The following is an 18,728-nucleotide window of genomic DNA, read 5'->3' as shown; positions in this document are numbered from 1 at the left end:
TGGGCTCTCCAGAACTCAGGTGAGGAGACTTAGAGACTGTGAAAGGACCCATTGGCCCCTTCTCTGTGAGTGAGGGGTGCAGGGAAAGGTCAATGGGGCCACAGTCCACAAAGGTGATTCCCCAGCTCCTGGGTGGAACACCTCATCTGGGGCAGGGGTGTGTCACAGGTCAGGGGACCAGAAGCTCAGACTCGTGGGCCAAGGTTACACATACGTGTGGGAGGTTCCAATGACCCTAACTGTGGGTGCCAGAGCTCAGTCCCTGCAAAACCCCATGAGAAGGGAGGGCTCAGCCCAGATGGTACCTCCCACGAGAGTCTCTCCCTCCACCCTCCTCCTGTGCCTGCTTTTATTCATCTCACCTCATCAAGCCCAAGGCAGGACAGAGCCTGGGCCAGGTCCACTCACACACTCCCTCCTGTGCTCACACAGACACACAGGTCCACTCACACATCCCCTCCTGTGTTCACACAGAGACACACACACCCACTCACACATCCCCTCCTGTGCTCACACAGAGACACACACACCCACTCACACATCCCCTCCTGTGCTCACACAGAGACACACACACCCACTCACACACGCCCTCCTGTGATCACACAGACACACACATGTCCACTCATACACTCCCTCCTATGTTCACACACAGACACACACATCCACTCACACACACCCTCCTGTGATCACACAGACACACACATGTCCACTCATACACTCCCTCCTGTGTTCACACACAGACACACACATCCACTCACACACGCCCTCCTTTGATCACACAGACACACATGTCCACTCACACATGCCCTCCTGTACTCAGACACACACATCCACTCACACATCCCCTCCTGTGCTCACACAAACACACATGTCCACTCATACACACCCTCCTGTGCTCACACACAGACACACACATCCACTCACACACACCCTCCTGTGCTCACACAAACACACACATGTCCATTCACACACACCTTCTAATGCTCACACACACATGCACTCTGACACACACGCACAAGCGGACACAGGCACACACACTGAGACACACATATATATCTACTCACATACACACACACACTAACACATACATCCACTGACACACACACACTCACACTAGCACATGTTCACACAGGCACACACACTCACTAACCCACATCCACAGAGATACATATTCACACTCACACATACCCACGCATACGTACTCAACTCATTTATGTGCTGAGTCCTTCATTCCTACCCTGATCCCCACGCAAACTCTAATCCCTCTCAGAAGACCCCTGAACCCTCTGCCCTGAGCGTCCATGCACTGGTGTCTGTGGGTACGGCCTCTTGTCCCCCACACTTCCCAACTCAGTGCTCCTCTATTCGCTGGCCCCCATTCGGCTCAGCACACCCGTGAACAAGGATGAATAAGAGGGGTCCCCGGGCTGAGTGGAGGAGGGGCCTGGGGTCTTCTCGGTGGGATGCACCCTGGAGCTGGGCCTTGGGGAGGGGACGTTCATGGAGGAGATCACTGGAGTTATCCGAATCACCACCGCAGATGGCTGGAACGCTGCTTTGGCAAATGGGGGCAGGGCTTGTAAGCTTTCTAACAAGCTTACACGTGACGCTGAAGCTGCTGGCCATGGTCAGAATTGGAATCCCCGGCTTCTAAGGCATGAACTCTCCCTGCCCGGCAGCGCGCCTTGGACTGAGGTCAGTGCAGTGAGCGGAGAGGGTGCCTCGTGGACCTGCCGGCGCCGATCCCGCAGCCTTCGTCATTCGAACGGTCCACACAGTCATCCATGCCGTTGTACCCGGCCCCGCTAAGGGCACACTCACCGCTGGCCCACAGCGGCCCAGCGCCCAGGCAGGCGGGCGACAACGGTGGGGATGCTGGGGCAAAGGGATGGGATACTGACTGAGACTTATGATGGCCCCATTGCTCTCGCCTACACCCAGTACTTCCCACACCTAGCTACAGCCCAGCTAGGATGTTCCCCCCCTCCACACACACACACACACAAACCAAACTCGCCTCTACCAGGCTGTCTGCTGCGGTGTGCAGCCTACCGGCGCAGCTCAGACGCCAGCCCCGCCTCTACCTAATTCACAGCGCTGCCCAGCCCCGCCCATACCTGACCCACGGCCCCGCCCAGCCTTCCAGCCCCGCCCACACCAGACTCACGGCCCCGCCCAGCCTTCCAGCCCCGCTCAGGCCCCAGGCCCCAGGTCCGTTGGTACCTGACTCAGTCCTGCCAAGCCCACTTGCACCTGGCTCACAGCCCCTCCAGAACCCTGCAGCCCAACTTTACCTGGTTTACAGCCGAGTAGCTCCACCCGCAGAGAAATGTCACCGGCAGGGCCCTGAGGCCAGACCCGCACGTGCCGTGCCTGTACCATTTGGACAAAGGTCCGCACAGCCGAGGTCCAGCCATCCCATCTCCCCCAGAATGCCTAAGGTTATAGGGCGGCCGTTCCCTGGAATGCACCCCACTCTTCGGTCTCCTCTCTCTACTCACCCAAGTCCCCGACCTGGCCCAACCCCAGAGCCCTTGCCCTAAAGAATATGAGGTTCTGGTCCAGACCTGGGTCAGATTGCTTCTGAGGCCGACTGCACAATTATTAGGATGCAAACTCCAGGGATTCGGGGGCCGTCCAGGCTTCCTCTACGCTGCCCACCTGTTCCTCGTATTTGAGAGAGGACTGCTAACCCTCCAAGTGTTGTGGGCTCAAAGAGGTGTGTTGGCTAGGGCTCAGGGGGCCCCGTAGGTAATACCTGGGGCATGAGGAGGGCGCCACCCAGAACATCAAGGTCCTCGAGCCAGTGGAGAAGCTGAAGGTCCCTGCCCCCTGCAAGAAGGCGCCTGGGAGACACAGCTGGGTCAGGATTGAGGGAGCAGCCCTGCCCCCACCCTGTCCCCAGCACAGCCTGCACTGACCAGTGAGGTCCCCGGGCCTCTGCAAGTCCAGCTACAGGAACAAGGGTGGGGTGTATGGCCAAGAGTTGGTATCCCCAATGCTCCCCTTAATGGGAGCACCCTGAGAAGCAGCCCAGGCCAGGTGTTCCAACTGCTGGGGCACAGCATGCAATTCCCCTTGGGGTGTCTGTCTAGCCAGGCCCAGTGAGGAATAGCAAGGGTCTGGGTGCAGGAGAGGGAGGAAGCTGAATTGGGCAGTCTGTTGGACAGTCAGGAGCCACAGTGGGAGCTGGGAATTTGAGAGTCCCAAACTACCAACCTTAGCACAGACCAGAGCACAGATGGGGAGGCAACTTCAGGTGGGGTGGTGTCCATACCTTCAGACTTCCCGTTCCCCCACAAACACAAGGAATATACCCCAGCTGTTCTCCTGGTAGAGGCAGAAGATAGGTAGCAAGGGGAGGTCCGATCTGGGAGCTGGGGACAGTAGATGGGCCTAGAGTGGCCATGGGGTGGGCTGTCTGGTTCTCTCCTGTGTGGGGGAACACAGATGGACTCCATCACTCTTGGGATCACCTTCCTGTCCCAGGACTTCCCAGGGGAACCTGGGAACAATCCCCAGCCAGGAAAGGCTCTTCCTCCTTGGGTGTGAGTTGATTTCACTTTCTTTGAATATGCAGAAGAACATAGAACAAAACTCCCAGTCTGAAACCACCTCGGGGCCAGACCTGAGCAGCTGCACCCTTGATCCAGGGCTGTAGGACAAACAGGGCATGTCTGGGAGCCTCTGGGTGAAAGCACAGTGGGCATGGGTTTGGAGAAGGGAAACTGACACTGTCTTGTGCAGTTAACAGCTTGTACAACCGTCCATGCTGGTCTGTCCTAATCTCAGCAGAGTGGGTCAGGGAGAAGGGATTTGAGGCCTGCGGATGCACTTTTAGGATCAGAACTATGAGCCCGTAAACACATCAATCTTTGAGCCTTTACTATTTCCTGCTTCTTGTGTAACTCCACTTCTAGGTAAAGATGCTTTTGAGAAAGTCTAGCTGTGTCTTGGTCGTTCTTAGGGGAACAGGGACACCCTAGCAGACCCAGAGGGCAGAACACTGGGGGCTGCCCAACCAGAAACCCTTCCACTGAAGGGCCCTTTCTATGCCTCCCTGAGTCTGGGACCTCAGTGCTTCCATCCCTGGCTCCTTCTCAGTTCCCTTCCTCCTTCCTTTGGGGCTCCTCTGACATCCCCAGACTCACTCACCAGGCAGGATTCAGTGCAACATGCTGTTCCTACTCCATCCACCAGGACCCAGCCCTGTGGGCACTTGAGTCAGGTGTATGCCCTGAGCCCTGGCTGGCCCTGCAGTCCACCTCACCCCACCCCCGCCTGCTCCTTACCTGCTGTCCAGCGGGCAGTATGGGGAAGAGCTCACAGTGCAGTTGTGCAGACACGGGCATACTTCGCAGGAGTCCCCGCACCAGCGCTGTCCCACTCAGAGGGCCGGACCCTGCCACTCACACTTCACACATGGCTCTGTCTGGCACCTAGGAGGGGTCCTGGCCTGGTGAGCAGGCTCTGCCCAGGACTAAAGGATTTACAGACAGTGACCTATAACCCCATTCCACATCTGCCCCCCGAGAAATGAAACTCCCATAGAGTGAAGCCAATCCCAGTGACCATTGGTGGCATGTGCTGCTACTGTTTGACAAACAGCACACAAGTATATATACTAGGACACAGTCACAGTCCGTATTTGTCTCTGCTTACTGCCACCATCACTGCATCTGTGGATTCCCTCTAACCCCCATTTTGGCCTGTTGTTGTTAAGTGCTGTCAAATTGGTCCCAATTCATAGAGATCCTGTAAAGGGCTTCCAAGGAGCACTGGTGGGTTTGAACCTCTGACCTTGTGGTTCAAATCGACCTTGCAGTTCAGTGCTTATCTTCCAGTGCCACACCGGGTCCCCTGATTTGGACCTAGAGGCATTAAACTAAAGTAGGAGACGCTGACAGAACGTGGTGGCTGTGTAGGTTAAAAACTGAACCACAAGGTTGATGGTTCCATACCACTAACTGCTTTTGAGAGAAAGATGAGGCTTTCTGCTCCTGTAAAGATTTACAGCCTCAGAAACCCTATACTGGGTCACAGTGAGTTGGAACAGACTTGTCGTGGACACTTTACAACAACAGGAGAAGGTGGGATCCTCGTACTGGGGTCAGGTATGGGTACACGTGGAGGAGTCCTGGTGTGACGCTGTGGGTTAGTGCACTGGGCTGCAAAGTTGGTTTAAATAGCAAAATCGGTGGTTCAAGCTCACCAGCTGCTCCTTGGGAACCCTATACAGGCTCGCTATGGGTTGGAACCAACTCGATGACACTTAATACCAACAACATGTGGGGGCTGGGAGTAAAGGTCAGTTCCCTGCAGGCCCCCAGGGTTGAAGGCAAGGTCTCTGTAGGTGTGGGCAGTACCTGCAGGCCTTGCAGTGGATGTCCAGCACTGGCTGCTGAGAAGCAAGGCTGAGACTGGTGGTCTGGGCCGGGGGGCAGAGCTGCAACATCAGGGGTGAGCAGGGAGGCCCACACATCCAGCTGCACAGTGTCCACAGGCTCCGGGACCCCAGGCCCCACAAGTTTGCTCTTCTGGGGAGGGCTGTGTTCCCATCACACACCTGGTGGGGGTGGGGTGGAGTCAGAGTCCTTCAAGTAGTGTCCAACCCTGCCTACTGTACCCACTGCTACAGACTCACCAGCTGGACACCAATGCAGGCACCATCTGGGCAGGAGTATTCAGGGCAGGGGACCGTCCCTCTGGGGAAGAACATGGGAGAAAAGGCAGTTAAGTGGGGAGTGAGCGGTACAGACACCTTCCAGCTCTGGATTCAACTCCACAGAGACAAGGTCCTGACCCAGCTCAACTTCGCCCTGGGGACAGTCCTGGGTCCCATGGCAAAGCCGGTCTGGGGGCAGGCAAGAGACCAGGACATGGGGGCAGCTGAGTGGTCCTGTGGGCAGCAAGAGATGTCCTGGGGGGCTCCTGCCCCATACAGATGGAGGAGACGACAGAGGAGGCTTTTGGAGCCCAGGGAGTGGGTGCAGCAGGTAAGCCCGGAGGAAAGGAGCTGGGGTCACCGCCTCCTGGGAAAGAGGACAGGACTCAGGGACTGTCTAGGAGGGAGGAGCTGGGGGACAGCTGCGTGTGCATCGTGCCCCTGTCCGTCCTTTTGTCCATGACTGCCCAAGTGTGGGCAAAGCCAACAAGCCCTTCAGGCGGCGACAGTTTTCATTGAAAAGATCAACGAACTAGCGAAGCATGAACTAGCGAAGACTGGGAAGCTCCCAGAAGTGAGTCCCTTCCTAGCTTGGGGCCCAGCCGCCCAAAGGGCGAAGGTGGGGAGAAGAGAGAGGGGATGGACTGAGCGGGGTGGGGCGATAGGCCGGCTGAGACCTTGAGGGGCGGGGCCTGCTCGTGGTGGGGCGAGGCTGCGCGCTGTTCAGGCGCGGGCTCCAGCTCAGCGCAGCCGCGTTAGTCGCCGCGGTCAGCACGGTCCTCTTTGTGGTCGCAGCGCCAGCCCCGTGGGACGCACTCGCCGCTTCCGCGAGCAAATTCAGTCGGGCTGCAGGCGGGCGCTGCAGTGGGCCACGCTCAGGCCGTGTCCCGGGAGGCTACGGGCCTTGGCGGGACCCGCTCCGGGTCTGAGTTCCGCATCCCGCTAGTCTCCGCACCCTAGTCCTCCCTCCGGACTTCGCGGCTCCAGTACTTCTGGACTTCCAGAAACCCTTCCCTCGCTCAGGAATGCCCAGTACAGCTTCCGCCCCCCCCACCCCCCATACCCTAAAGGAGAGCACAGGGCGCTCCAATTCTGCCAGAGCCCTCCATCCGTTTGCTTTCTGTCCCAGCTGCCCGGAGCACCTGCCCCAAACGCTGCCCCCCACGAGGCTCTTCAGTCCTTCTCGCACCCAGTTCTGGAATCCCATTCACCAGGTCCCACACTGCCTGAGGAAGCTGACACAGTTTCCAGGGAGTCAGCGGGGGGGGGGGGTGCGTCAGCAGAGAGGGGAGAGGACAGTGGCCAGGCCCAGGTCCTCTCTGTCTGGGCAGGCCCACACTCCGTCACACAGCTGGAAGGCACCCACGCAGCTCTCATCCCCGCAGGACACCTCCTCGGAGGTGCAATTCCTATGCCCCATAGCCAGGGAGGAGACTGTCCAGGCACTGTGGCAGTGCCCTACTCACTTTGGGCTGGGCTGCCTGGTGAAGGACAGAGTTGGTACTCTGGAGCAAAGTCATCAGCCGCATCTGAGCAGCGCCGTAGCAGACAGTGCCCCTCAGCACAGGCCAGCCACTACTGGGGGCACGGGCAGTCCTCCTCATGTGCTTGGTGCCCATCACAGCGGAGGGTCACGGGCAGGCATCGGCCAGAGCTTCAGGAGGACTGCGCCTCCCCGCAGCCTGGGGTGGCACAGGACACGCAGGTGGACTCAGAGCGCTGATGCCTGGTCCTAGAGACATCCCCACAGCAGGAAAGGCCAGAGCGTCCACTCACCCACACGTCCCCACAAGTCATGACTCCTAGGAGGGAAGGGTTGTTTTGGTGAGCCCCCAGAGACAGACGCTTCCACGGCAGACGGCATCGCTCACCCTCCCCATCCGTCATCAGTCATCTTGGCTGTCACAGAGCCGTCCTTGCAGCACACAGTGACCACATGGGACTTCTCCCTCTTCACAGCATGGCGCCGGGTGGGAAGAAACTGCCCTCCCCCCAACTCACATGGACAGGAAGTGGGATCCAGGCAGGTGCTGCTTGTGGTCACAGAGGACAGGGCTCAAAGATATTGTGCAGGGCTCTCTTCCACAGGAGCTGCCCCTCACCTGGCCCTCCTCATCTCCATACCATGTAACAGGGTACCCTCCAGGCAGAAGCAGCCCTCCACGCATGCATCCACGTGGCAGTACCACTCGGGCTCAGGAGCTTGGTCATGGCAGGTGGGGGGACAGATGGGGCCACAGGCGTCATACATGTGCAGGGCAGAGGGAGAGAGGTAAAGGACACCAACACACAGCCGTGCATTCTCTCCCTGAAACCCTGCTCAAGGTCATTGCTGGTAAGTGTATAAACTATAGGGCTTCAGAGGAGAGGCTGGTCATTAGTGACTTGCAAGTTCCACAAGGACAGCTATTTTGCACGTTTTGATCATCTAAAACGTGTGTGGTGCATGACAAACACTCAGTGACCACGTGCTATTGACCACAGACAGGGCAGCGCTCACCACAGAGCTCCCGGCTACGCCAGCGCAGGCAGCTTCCCAGCCTAGCGAGCATACTCAACCGCGCAGGTAGCAGGTAGCGAGGCTGAGCACAGACACTCAGTCACCCCCAGAGTGAGGAGGGGACTTAGCTCAGGAAGCCCTATCCTCCCATCACACCTGATTTAGCCTAACCCCAGGCCCTACCCCTCCCACCCACTGCAGCACCCCCCACTCACGCCCCCAAACCACACTCTTGCCCTCTCCAGCCCCCCACAGTCCCGCCCCCAGACCACACTCTGGCCTTCTTCAGCCCACCAGCCTCCACTCCCTCAGTCACTAGGTGCCCCCTCCTCACCTGCAGGCGTTGTACACACACTGTTCATAGTGTCTCTGGCGGAGGTATCGCCGTGGCACCCAGTGAAGAGAGGCTGCAGGAGTGCCCCCACAGCAAGCCCTGGCTCAAGAGGCCCAGTGGGCATTCACCTGTATGGCACAAGACACAGTTGTTAGTGACTTCCAGGGACAACTAGCTGACCCCAGCCACTGAGAACCCCACAACACACACAGGCTCCAGTCCCTATCCCTCAGGGTGCAGGGATATGGCAGATCTCCCGGCTAGGGGCAGAGGGGCTGGAGGCGCCAGGAATGGGCGGCCAGCTCAGCTGTGGGTTCCAGGACACCCTGGCGGCTCTTCAGGTCATTGCTGGCATCTCCATCTAAGTCTCTGCACAATCCTGTCAGGTGACCATGGAACTGGGGAGGCAGGTACACTAGCCTGTGGAGAGGGAGGCAGGATGATCTTGTGGGAAGTGACCCTAGACCTTCTCCCAACAGGGGGCCATGTCTGCTGCTGTACCTTAAGGCAGATGCCAAGTGTCTCTTTTCTGGGATGTCAGCATGATAAGTGAAGTGCCCTGTGTTTGAGGGTCAAGGGACAAGTGGGTGCCTACTCTCCAAGCTACAGCCAGGTGACCAAATGCCTACAAGCAGTCTCAAAGACCAAGCCAGCTCCAGGCTAACCCTCACTCTGCCCTCTTGAGGGTTCTGCGGGTTTTTTCCATTTCTATCACAATCATTTCCAAAATGCCATCTGCTGTGTTTGGGTGGTAGGATGTTAAGATATTTATTTTCACTTATTTTTCGAACTTGGTGGTTCCTAAATGTTTCTTTGGTGAGCAAATATTGTCTTTACAATGAAGGAAAACATTTATAATGATCAAAACACCATTTGGGAACTTCAACCATTTGTGTGATCTTGAGGGTAGGGGAGTCTGGACAGGAGGTGGGGGAAGAAGCAAGGTCAGATGTGAGCCAGTCTTGTGACCTCCACGCCAGCACTGAGGTTACAGGATAGGGCTGGCCAGGTGTCCGGAACCGGAGCCTTCAGGCCAGCCCAAGGTGCGGGAGCAGGGTAAGAGTTGGTGTGGTCAGGGCAGGGTGTGACCTACATCCCAGAGCAAGCTGAGGCCAAGGTGGGTCCTGAGCACCAGGGTGAGACCAGCTTGGCGCAGCCTCAGTCCAGGGCCTGTATAGACCTTTAGGAGTGAGATGTTGTTGTTGTTGTTGTTGTTAAGTGCCGTCAAGTCGGTTCTGACCCATAGCGACCCTGTACAGGTTTTCTGAGGGTGTAAATCCTTACGGGAGTAGAAAGCCTCATCTTTCTCCCACGGAGCGGCTTACCTTAAGGTTCACAGCCCGATTCGCTACCAGAGCTCTGAGGGGTGAGATAGGCACCCCATTTACTGTCACAGCCTAGCCTCCATAGAAAGAGGCATTATCAAAACTCTGGGGCATACCCAGACCCCGAGGAGAGGCAGCATCAAGGCTGGGGTGCACAAACCCAGACACCAAACCTTCCTGAGCTTTTCCTTTGCTTCTCCAATTATGGGCCCCCAGGCAAGCTATGGGCCCATTGAGGCCTCAAATTTTTGGAGTCTTCCAGAAGTAGGGTCTCCAAGGCCAGGGCAGGGTCCGATAGTGTGCGCTCCCAGCCACACCCACCTTCCAGGACCACAGCCACCTCGGAGCAGGTGCACCACGGTGCCTTCCAGCTGTAGGCTGAGTGCTTTGGTGCAAGTAAGACCCCTGCTTCCACAGGGCGGGTTCTGGGCCGACACGCAGAACCAGCCTTTGGTCTCTCCTACGAGCAGGTACTCACAGGCCCCAGGGAAGGTCAGCGCCAGCTCATCAAATGTCACATAGTGGGGGGTGCCTGAGGCCTGGCAGTGCCCTCCACACTGGTGCCCAGTACAGTGCCACCTCTGGCTCTGGCACAAGGTGTGGGCAGGGAAGGAGGAGGCAGTGTCAATGAGGGCAGGCCCAGGCTGTATCCAGGATAGTGAGGAGGACTCTTGCTGGCTCCCAGTCCAGCCTATACCAAGGGAAAGATGCAGCTCAGAACGGGAACAGGTTGGGATCTGGGGTCTCCTGGCACAGGGCTGCGGGATGTATCAGACATGGCAGTCTTCCTGGAGGGGTGCATTGGGTGGGTACCATCGCCTACTGCGGTAGCAGGGGCAGTACTCAGTGGGCACACAGAGCTTATCCTGGCTGGAGATGACTTTCCTAAGGGCAGCCCCACAGGGCACCTCTCCAGTCTCACCAGCAGCCTGGTGCCAGGGGGCAGACACAGCCCTCAGTGCTGCCCACAGGGCAGATGTGCTTGGTACTGGACCTGTCCCAGGTGAGCAGGCAGGCTCACTGTCCCAGGGATGTAGACAGAATGCTGCTGTGGGGGGCAGCAGTGGGATGTGCAGTTCAGAGGCCTCTTTCCTGGCTGATGCTGTGGGGGTGGGAGAGGCCAGGGCCCGGGTCTGGTCTGATGTGGGGGGCCCCTGACCCTGACAGCCCCCCCCCCTCGGTTCCCAAGGGCCCTTCTCCAGCTCCAGGAGAGGATGGAGGAGTCCAACACGCCATGCTCAGCAAAGGGCGTTCATCACAGCTTCACCCTAGGCCTGGGTCTAAACACCCTTCCTTGGCAAAGCCAGGGCCACACCAGTGGGACCTCCAGGGTCTGGTCCAGCCCTCACCACAGCAGACTGAGATGATTTCCATTCCCCACGTCACCAAGTCTACAGAATGTGTATGAAAGTGTGACTGTCACCCCAGCTCATGGAAGGGCCCAGGGTGTCACAGCCCCTCCCTCAGCCAGCTTCTTCCCTCCACTGAGGAAGCCATGTCAACAGAGGGTGTAGTCCTTCAGGGCGGTGTGGCCAGGGCCATGGCGATGGGCTCCCAGCCAGCAGGGGCACAGGCTGGGGGGCACACACGGGCCTGCGGGGTCTCACAGCAGCCCTGGAGGGCAGTTATACCCAGACACACAGCCACCCAGCTGTGCATAGTTCTCAGGTTTCCTGCAGTTTTGGCCACCAGGACATGTGACAGCTATTCAAGGGACACAGACTAGCCAGGGCATGGTCATGTCTGCTGCCCCATGGCCTTCCTTTCCCCCTCCCCCCTCCCCCACACAGGTAGACAATCTGCCCAGGTGGAGGTTCTTCAGAGACTCCACTAGATGGGCGGGGGGAGGGGGCTGCCAGGGGTTGAGAAGTGCTCACTGCAGAGGGCCTGGCCCCTCCAGGATAGTGGGGTGCCCTGCTGAGCACAGCGGTGGGCATAAAGGCTGAAAGCAGGGGGCACCGCCACATACAGCTGCCAGGCAACGCTGCCAGCAAGGCTCCCTGTCCACCAGCCTGTGGCACTCCTGGGGGTCAGAAAATGGGTCAGCTTGGTCCTCACTGCTCCTCCTTGTGACCGTCACTGTCCTTGAGACCCCAAGTAATGGAGGAACTGGGTGGGAGAGAAGGACCCCCACCCTGCTACCTGGAAGCTGGGCTGTGCAGGATGGCACAAGCTGCCTCCGAGAAGGGGATGCATCCCCTGGGGGACACCTCCCAGCGCCGTCCACCTGGAACCTGCTGGTGAACGCAGCTATGCTGGTCTCCACGTCCCCAGCAGGAGTCAGGAAGTCACCCTGCTGGTTCCAAGTGAAGGTGCCACACAGACCTTGCACCTGAAGCAGGGGGATGTGTTGGTCAGACCTGGCCCCCAGGCTGGCCACAGCTCTCCACTTCCAGCATACCCGGTGGGCATAGCGGGGCTCCAGAGAGATGTAAGTCGTGGGATCAGACACTCCCAGAGGACCTGGGCCCATGACCAGCTCAGCAGCAGGAAGCTAGAAGAGGCTCGGGAGATGCTGAGGCCCCCTTCCCCATGCTAGGGCACAGCCACCTCTTGCCCATCCTCCAGAACCATGCCTGGAAGGAGAGGTTCCTGAGGTCTCTACTACTGAGCCCCTATAGCCCCATTCTGCTTTTGCCTTCCCTTTGCCTGGGGGAACATCTGGGATGGCTCCAATTGCTGGTCATGCTGTGAGGCCCCTAGCTACTTGCCTCCCCCTAAAGAGAGGGCAGGAAGTGCCTCAGATACCCCACAGGACTGTCTGCTTCAGAGATGGGAGGGGAGCTCACAGGGGTCTGTGGGTCAGCTCAAAGAAACTGGGGTGGGGACAGGGCTGATGGTGAATAGCAGTAACCAGCTTGGTGGAGCGAGGCTACCTGAGTCCCTGAGCTGGACGTGCCCCCCACCCCCCACCAGAGATGGTGTGGAGGCAGCTCCCAGACTTACAGTCTCCTAGCTCCAGCTCCATCAGCAGCTGCCCCCTCATGTGGTCCTGGGCAGACAGGTGGGCCAGAACCTGGAGCCTTGCTCTGTGGGTGTGATCCCCCTACACACACTTCCACAAGTCTGCTCACCTGCACCAGGCCATAGCCGCAGCCTTTGCTGCTCCGAAAAGAAAAGCTCCGGCCATCAAAGGTGAGTAGTGTCTATCAGCGCTCAGGGCACATTCGAATGGGCATGCGGCCTGGGCACAGTGCCAGCGGTCGTCCTGGCACACACTGTGGGCACACAGTGGGAGGCACCCTAGCACCAGCCTGGCCCCAGCCCACCCTCCCTCCAGGTCACACCAGAAGGGCTGAAGGTCACATGGTGGAGGCCACCAAGGTCATCATCTAGGCCATGGGAGGTTGAGATCGCTTATGAGGGAACTGCGAGTAAGCAGTTTGAGGAGGGAAGCCACACCTCCCACCCCAGAGCAGGCCAGGCCTGAGACCCACCAGGAGCCGCACAGCTGGGGTCCCATGTTCCCTGGGGCATAATGCTGGCACAGGTGGTAGCAGGGGCATCCGGCAGGAGATACACAAGAGAGCGCTGTCCCAGGACAGGCCACGGGGCACTCACAGCCGCTCACATATCCATCTCAGCAGGACTCCTCCCTGCCTTCACCCACCGCCTTGCAGCAGGGTGGGCAGGAGGACACACAGTCCATGTAGAGCTGGCCCCCAGGGCACAGATGCTCTGTAGGGGTAAGGGGGTACATGAGTTATCCACCTTCCACCTCCACCCACCTGTGTCTACCTGCACCCACCTCTTCCCACTTCTAGCCACTTAGGCCCACCAATGTGCACCTGCACCCACCACCTCCCAGAGCTAGCACTGGGTCAGCCTGAGAGGATGTGGGTCACAGCAGGCCACTCGGGGAGGCAGTGCCTTCAGGAAGTGTGTGGGGAGGGGTGGGGTGGGATGGGTTCACAAAAGCCAGTCCTCCTCCAGTGGACAAAGATGCCTTCCTGGGCACACTGCCGGACATAGCTGGCCAGGGTTGCACACACAGCCTCCTTCCACCCCGCCTGCCTGCTGGCCGCTGTGCCTCTGGCAAGCCTCATGGTACTCCGTGGTGGGCGCTTGACAGTACAAGGGGTCCACGCCTTGCCTCTGACTCCCAGAACCTCCCACTTGTCCTGGCTCTGTCATCCCAGACCTGCTGTCTGCCCCCCTGTACCTGGACGTGGCACTCCCTGAAAAGACATGTGGCAATGTCCTGGGCTTCAGCCCGCAGCCGGGCCACCTCTTCTTCATCCCCCAGGGACCCCTTGCAGCCTGGAGCAACCTCCGACATCCACACATCCTGGCTGGGGTGAGACGACCCACCTCACATACCCAGTGTCCCAGGCACCTGGCATGGAAGGGTAGCGGAGTAGCCGTGGGGAAGGGGCAGAGGATTCCCATCAGCTGGCATCAGGGATCAGACAGCCCGACTGCTGGCTCTCCCCTGATTCACAGCAGCAGCCAGGATCCTGCTACCCGCTCACCCCATCCTGGGCTGGCAGCAGAGACTCGCCTGAGAATGAGGCTGGGGTTAGTCTCACCTCAGAGTCAGGAATTCCCGAAGGTGGCAGCTAACGCTGCGAGGCCCCCATCTGGCTCCAAAAAGTCATCTGAGGCTAGGCGGTGAGGCAGGGTACTGAGAATGGAGTCCCTGCTGGTCCCACCTCACTGCGCTCAACTTCAGCCTGGTCATTGGAGAACCCAGAGCCCAGGGTCCAGGGAGACGGACACAGAGCCAGCTCCATCCAGTTGCACGATGACCCCCAGACCCTCTGACAGCACCAGCCAGTCGCCCTGCCACTGCAGACTCAGCCCTACAGGGAGGAGGACTTACACCTCTAGGCTGTGCCCCCAAGGCCACCTCACCTCACCAGGGGAGAAAGGAGGAAGTGAGTCCTCACAACCCTAGCATTCCCAACACTCTTCCAAAGTAACCTATGACACACTCAACACCCCACACAGGCACACAGTCACATCTGAACACACAATCTCACACACACATACACACAGTCCACACACCACACAAGCACACTTTCACATCTTAACACACAATCTCACACACACATACACAGTCCACACACCACACAAGCACACACTCACATCGTAACACACAAACACAGTCTACACACCACACTGCTGGGCAGGAGGTGGACAGCCCAGCTGGAGTCAGGCGCGCCTGCCCGCAGGTACATGCAGCGGCCTAGGAATTGGAAGCTGGACCAGGTGGCGTAGGTGGTTGAGGGGCACTGGTGCTGGCTCCACAGCTGGTTCACGGTCCCCACCAGTGGCTGCAGGGGGGCCAGGGTGATGGTGCTGCCTAAGGAGGGCATTAATGTGGGCATCTGACTGTGGGTGGGGGCACCAGTCCATTCTTGAGCGGGCTCAAGAGAGGAGCAGGCCCCTAGGTGGACAGGAGATGGAGCAGACACCTTGGGAGGACCTGGGGGTGAGGGGAGCAGGCCCAGCATCAGCACCCACCTGTGAGGAACTGGCCAGAGCAGCAGAGCAGGCCTGGGAGAGGCTGTCTTGCCAGCTGTGCCCCCAGGCTTGGGTACCGCCCTCTTCTAGGCATCCCACACCGCCCTGTGGCAAAGCAGTAGCCCACGGGGTGAGATTCTTTGAGGGCTGGGCCGGCTGGAGGACAGGAAGCTGGTGACGCAGGCATGTGGAATGTAACCTGTTGCCTCCAGGAAACCCAGGCCTGTTGGACCCCCAACTTCACCCAGAACCCCATGGCTCAGGCTTACCCAGGGAACAGCGGGTGCCCTCCCAGCCTGGGCAGCAAGCCTTCACGATTCCAGTCTCAGTGGCAGGCCGGGTTTCTGGGAGCCTGGACCACGGAGCAGGTGGAGGGAGAAGAGGTGTTAGTGGTGGTCCAGAAGCTTTAAGGAAGGATGTGTGGGTCACTCACTGCCCTTCAAAGCCTGTCTTAATTGGGCCCTGATGCCTGAAGTCCCGAAAACCCATGAGTCCCACTCATTGATCCACGGCACCCTACTTCCCCACCCCTGCTCTGGGTTCCATAGCAGGTGGCAGTCCAGTCCTCATGCCCACCTTCAGGGCACTGACCTGCTTCCCACATTCCCTGACAGGTCAGGGACTGGGCCCCACTCACCTGTAGATGGGGCAGAGCCCAAGGTCAGAAGTGAGTCCAGTGTGCGCCATTGGGGGTGGGCCCAGGCGCCAGCCCAACTGGAGGTGGTGGTAGAGGCTGGTACAGGGCACCAGGACTTCCTGGCGGTGGGACACCAACTCCTCCACCCAGACAATCTCTGTCCACTCACAGCACTGCCTGTGGGGATGGTACGAGCTGCCCTCCCCTCCCCTTCCCCAGAGCCCTTTTCCAGGAGGGGGTTGACATTGAGAGAGGGGGCAGGAGGGGATCTGGCTGCTTAGGTGAGCCCTGAGGTGGGGTGCTTAGCCACCAGTCGGTGCCCAGGACAGCATGAAGAGCAGGGCTGTGAACAGCTCTCTGAGGATGCCAGGGGAACCTGCGTGTGGCCTCGGAAGGCCTAATGGTTAGTCTGTTGGTCAGTCTGAAGATGGCAGTGAACTGGACCCTGGGCTGGAAGGCTTTATCTCAGCCTCACGCTGCCCTGGCACCATCTGCGGAGAAGCCGATTGGACATGCCCACATGCCGCCTCACAGACTGACATCCTGAGGGCAGCCCCACCCTGCCCTTTGGAGACTGGCTGTGTATCATCGCTCTTCTGGGACTCAGTTTCTCTACAGTAACATGCGCAGGAGACTTGGGCACCCCCAAATACTCCTAACCTGTGTGTGCACACAAATTTTTGAAGCAGTTTGTAGTTTGTATTAGATTCTCAGGGGGGCGTGGCCCCACTGAGGCGTTATGAGTCACTAGACCTCCCTGTCTCTAACTTCCCACCCCCTTTTTGCCAGGTGCTCTGGAGAGGTCACATAGCTAAGTGGGGGGACAGGTGGACCGTGGGTACTTTCCTTTGAAGTTCCAACCTCCTAAAAGGGTCTCCTGGGCCTCTGGGGTCCAGAGCCAAGAGCCTGGGCTAGGGGTCGAGGAAGCCTCCAGAGCGGTGCTAGGGACCATGGGTGAGCCTTGAGCCGGATGGGATAATCCCAGCATCCGGTGGGGAAGGGGCAGCGCAGGTCCTGGGGTACATCCTGGTTACATCTGGTTACCACCAACCAAGCTGCAAGAACCCCAGGATGGAATGTGGCCTAGGCTTACATCCTGCCCTCTCATCCTGAAGTCGGATGTCCCAACACTCCACAGCCTAGCTGGGTCTTCGTTCTGGCCCAGCCCCTCTAGGTGAGACCGTCAGGATCAGCCTTTCTGGAGTGTCCTGAGACCACAGTCACTACCAGATTCTCCATCACGTCTGTATATAGCCACATGCTCCCTACCCCTCCTGCCCTCCCTGCTGTGCCCAGGCTCACACGTGCACTCACACCTACATGCCCTCATACATGCTCCTCACCTCACCTTCTAATGCATGCTCTTACAACACCATCTTCTGATGTTCCCTCAGACACACACACACACACACACACACACACACACACACACACACACGTCTTGAAAGCCCTCATCCCTGTACCTTCACACACGTTTACAGTCCCCCTATGAGCTGGCCCCCAGCAATGAAGTTAGCCTGCTCCCTCCATCCCTGACTGTCAACAAGCTGTTGACCGAGCACCTGCCAGGTGCCTACCCCAGGTCTGGCTGCCTCTGTCGCCCTTCCACCCTAGTGTTCACACAGCTAAGATGGGGTGGTGTCCTTGAGGCCATTCACCAGTATTCCTCCTAGATCTAGGTTCCTTGTCCCTCCCGGAAGCAAGCTTGGAGGGAAACGTGTCATCCCAGCCAGATTCAGGCCAAGGAACCCCTCTCACCCCTGTTCCGCCCTGAAAGCCCCCTTCACAGTCCCTCCCCTAGGCGCCCGCAGAACGGACTTCAGTCTGATCCCGGGCCTCCCCAGCAGCCCTGGCCCTCCACTTCCCCCACCTCGGCACATCGGGGCTCCAGCCTCCTTACCACACGAGGGCCCCCGCGCTCCTCCCCCCAAACCCCGTTCCCAGCCCAGATCTGGTCAGAGGTGCGGGCTTAGCGATGCGGGCGGGGCGGGGCGGGGCAGGGGTTCCTGTCACCGACGGCGCGGACCGCCTTGTGACAAGCACGTGTCATTCAAAGACGGCTAAGCGGACCCTCCCCCGAGTGCCTGCTGGTTCCTGCTCCGGCCAGCCCTCCACCTCCACCTAGCTCCTCTTGGTGGTGCCCTCACCCCTCCTTCCCGCGCAGCCCGGGCCCTCCTCCCCGGCCCCTCCCTCTCCCCGGCGCCCCCCCGCCCCCATGCCCGCCCTCGGCTCCATTGCCAATTTCGGGCGTCTTCCTCCACCGGTCACCTGCCCACCTCGCCCGTTCCGCCCTACGCTGTCTCACCCTGGAGACCCGTCCCCCCGCCCGCTGCCCTCCGGCTTCCTCGGCCCCTCTCGTCTTTTCCTTTCCCTCCCGCGAAGTTTCGGAGCTGTCTTTCTGTGAAGCCGGGAGTCAGCAGCGAGTAGGCGCCACCGTGGGGCGGGAGGCGGGGCGCCGGTCCCACCAGGTGGGGCTGGGGGAACTCTGGGCTGCAGACGGCCCGGCGCCCGCTGACACCAAACGGCGTTCCCGGCCGGCTGGGCTCTTCGGGTGACAGCCTGGGTAGGCAGCTGGGAACCGAGGAGACGAGAAGGAGGGGGGAGCAAAGGCTGGGGAGGGAGAGGGTCTAGGAAGACAGGGCAGAGGGCATTCTGGTCAAAGGAGATTGCCAGGCAAGGAAGTGAGGGTCTCACTAGAGTGGAGAGAAGGGAAGGAAACGCGGGTCGGAGGGTGTGGGACGGTTGGGTGGCGCAGGAATTGGGGTGCTGACAGGTGAGCCCCAGGGCAGCGGAGCTTCCCC

At 59.2% G+C, this 18,728-nt stretch overlaps 1 protein-coding gene across 1 annotated transcript in view; it reads right to left on the bottom strand.

Moving 5' to 3' along the window:
* SSPO (SCO-spondin) overlaps window positions 1-16,449 on the bottom strand; it is a 38,099-nt gene extending 21,650 nt beyond the window's left edge. Inside the window, 47 exon segments of the mRNA XM_006878176.1 lie at window positions 1,731-1,875; window positions 2,295-2,436; window positions 2,759-2,846; window positions 2,957-3,124; window positions 3,330-3,432; window positions 3,643-3,655; window positions 5,367-5,438; window positions 5,441-5,486; window positions 5,645-5,705; window positions 5,804-5,854; window positions 5,943-6,032; window positions 6,264-6,524; window positions 6,855-6,977; window positions 6,980-7,074; window positions 7,245-7,397; window positions 7,768-7,981; window positions 8,166-8,260; window positions 8,500-8,539; window positions 8,542-8,587; window positions 8,589-8,627; window positions 8,706-8,919; window positions 9,579-9,679; window positions 9,858-9,901; window positions 10,165-10,421; window positions 10,596-10,709; window positions 10,747-10,840; window positions 11,328-11,528; window positions 11,784-11,870; window positions 11,980-12,008; window positions 12,011-12,156; window positions 12,226-12,278; window positions 12,281-12,400; window positions 12,701-12,732; window positions 12,734-12,816; window positions 12,899-12,963; window positions 12,966-13,042; window positions 13,262-13,502; window positions 13,623-13,625; window positions 13,738-13,888; window positions 13,987-14,116; window positions 14,365-14,448; window positions 14,521-14,641; window positions 14,947-15,129; window positions 15,291-15,446; window positions 15,560-15,642; window positions 15,928-16,104; window positions 16,403-16,449. Coding sequence (XP_006878238.1) covers window positions 1,731-1,875; window positions 2,295-2,436; window positions 2,759-2,846; window positions 2,957-3,124; window positions 3,330-3,432; window positions 3,643-3,655; window positions 5,367-5,438; window positions 5,441-5,486; window positions 5,645-5,705; window positions 5,804-5,854; window positions 5,943-6,032; window positions 6,264-6,524; window positions 6,855-6,977; window positions 6,980-7,074; window positions 7,245-7,397; window positions 7,768-7,981; window positions 8,166-8,260; window positions 8,500-8,539; window positions 8,542-8,587; window positions 8,589-8,627; window positions 8,706-8,919; window positions 9,579-9,679; window positions 9,858-9,901; window positions 10,165-10,421; window positions 10,596-10,709; window positions 10,747-10,840; window positions 11,328-11,528; window positions 11,784-11,870; window positions 11,980-12,008; window positions 12,011-12,156; window positions 12,226-12,278; window positions 12,281-12,400; window positions 12,701-12,732; window positions 12,734-12,816; window positions 12,899-12,963; window positions 12,966-13,042; window positions 13,262-13,502; window positions 13,623-13,625; window positions 13,738-13,888; window positions 13,987-14,116; window positions 14,365-14,448; window positions 14,521-14,641; window positions 14,947-15,129; window positions 15,291-15,446; window positions 15,560-15,642; window positions 15,928-16,104; window positions 16,403-16,449 — 5,138 coding nt within the window.
* Window positions 16,450-18,728: the final 2,279 nt, after the last annotated feature.

Source organism: Chrysochloris asiatica, unplaced genomic scaffold (genome assembly GCF_000296735.1).
Source record: "Chrysochloris asiatica unplaced genomic scaffold, ChrAsi1.0 scaffold00041, whole genome shotgun sequence".
NCBI classification, from domain to species: Eukaryota; Metazoa; Chordata; class Mammalia; order Afrosoricida; family Chrysochloridae; genus Chrysochloris; species Chrysochloris asiatica.
This window is presented reverse-complemented; position numbering and strand designations above follow the sequence as displayed.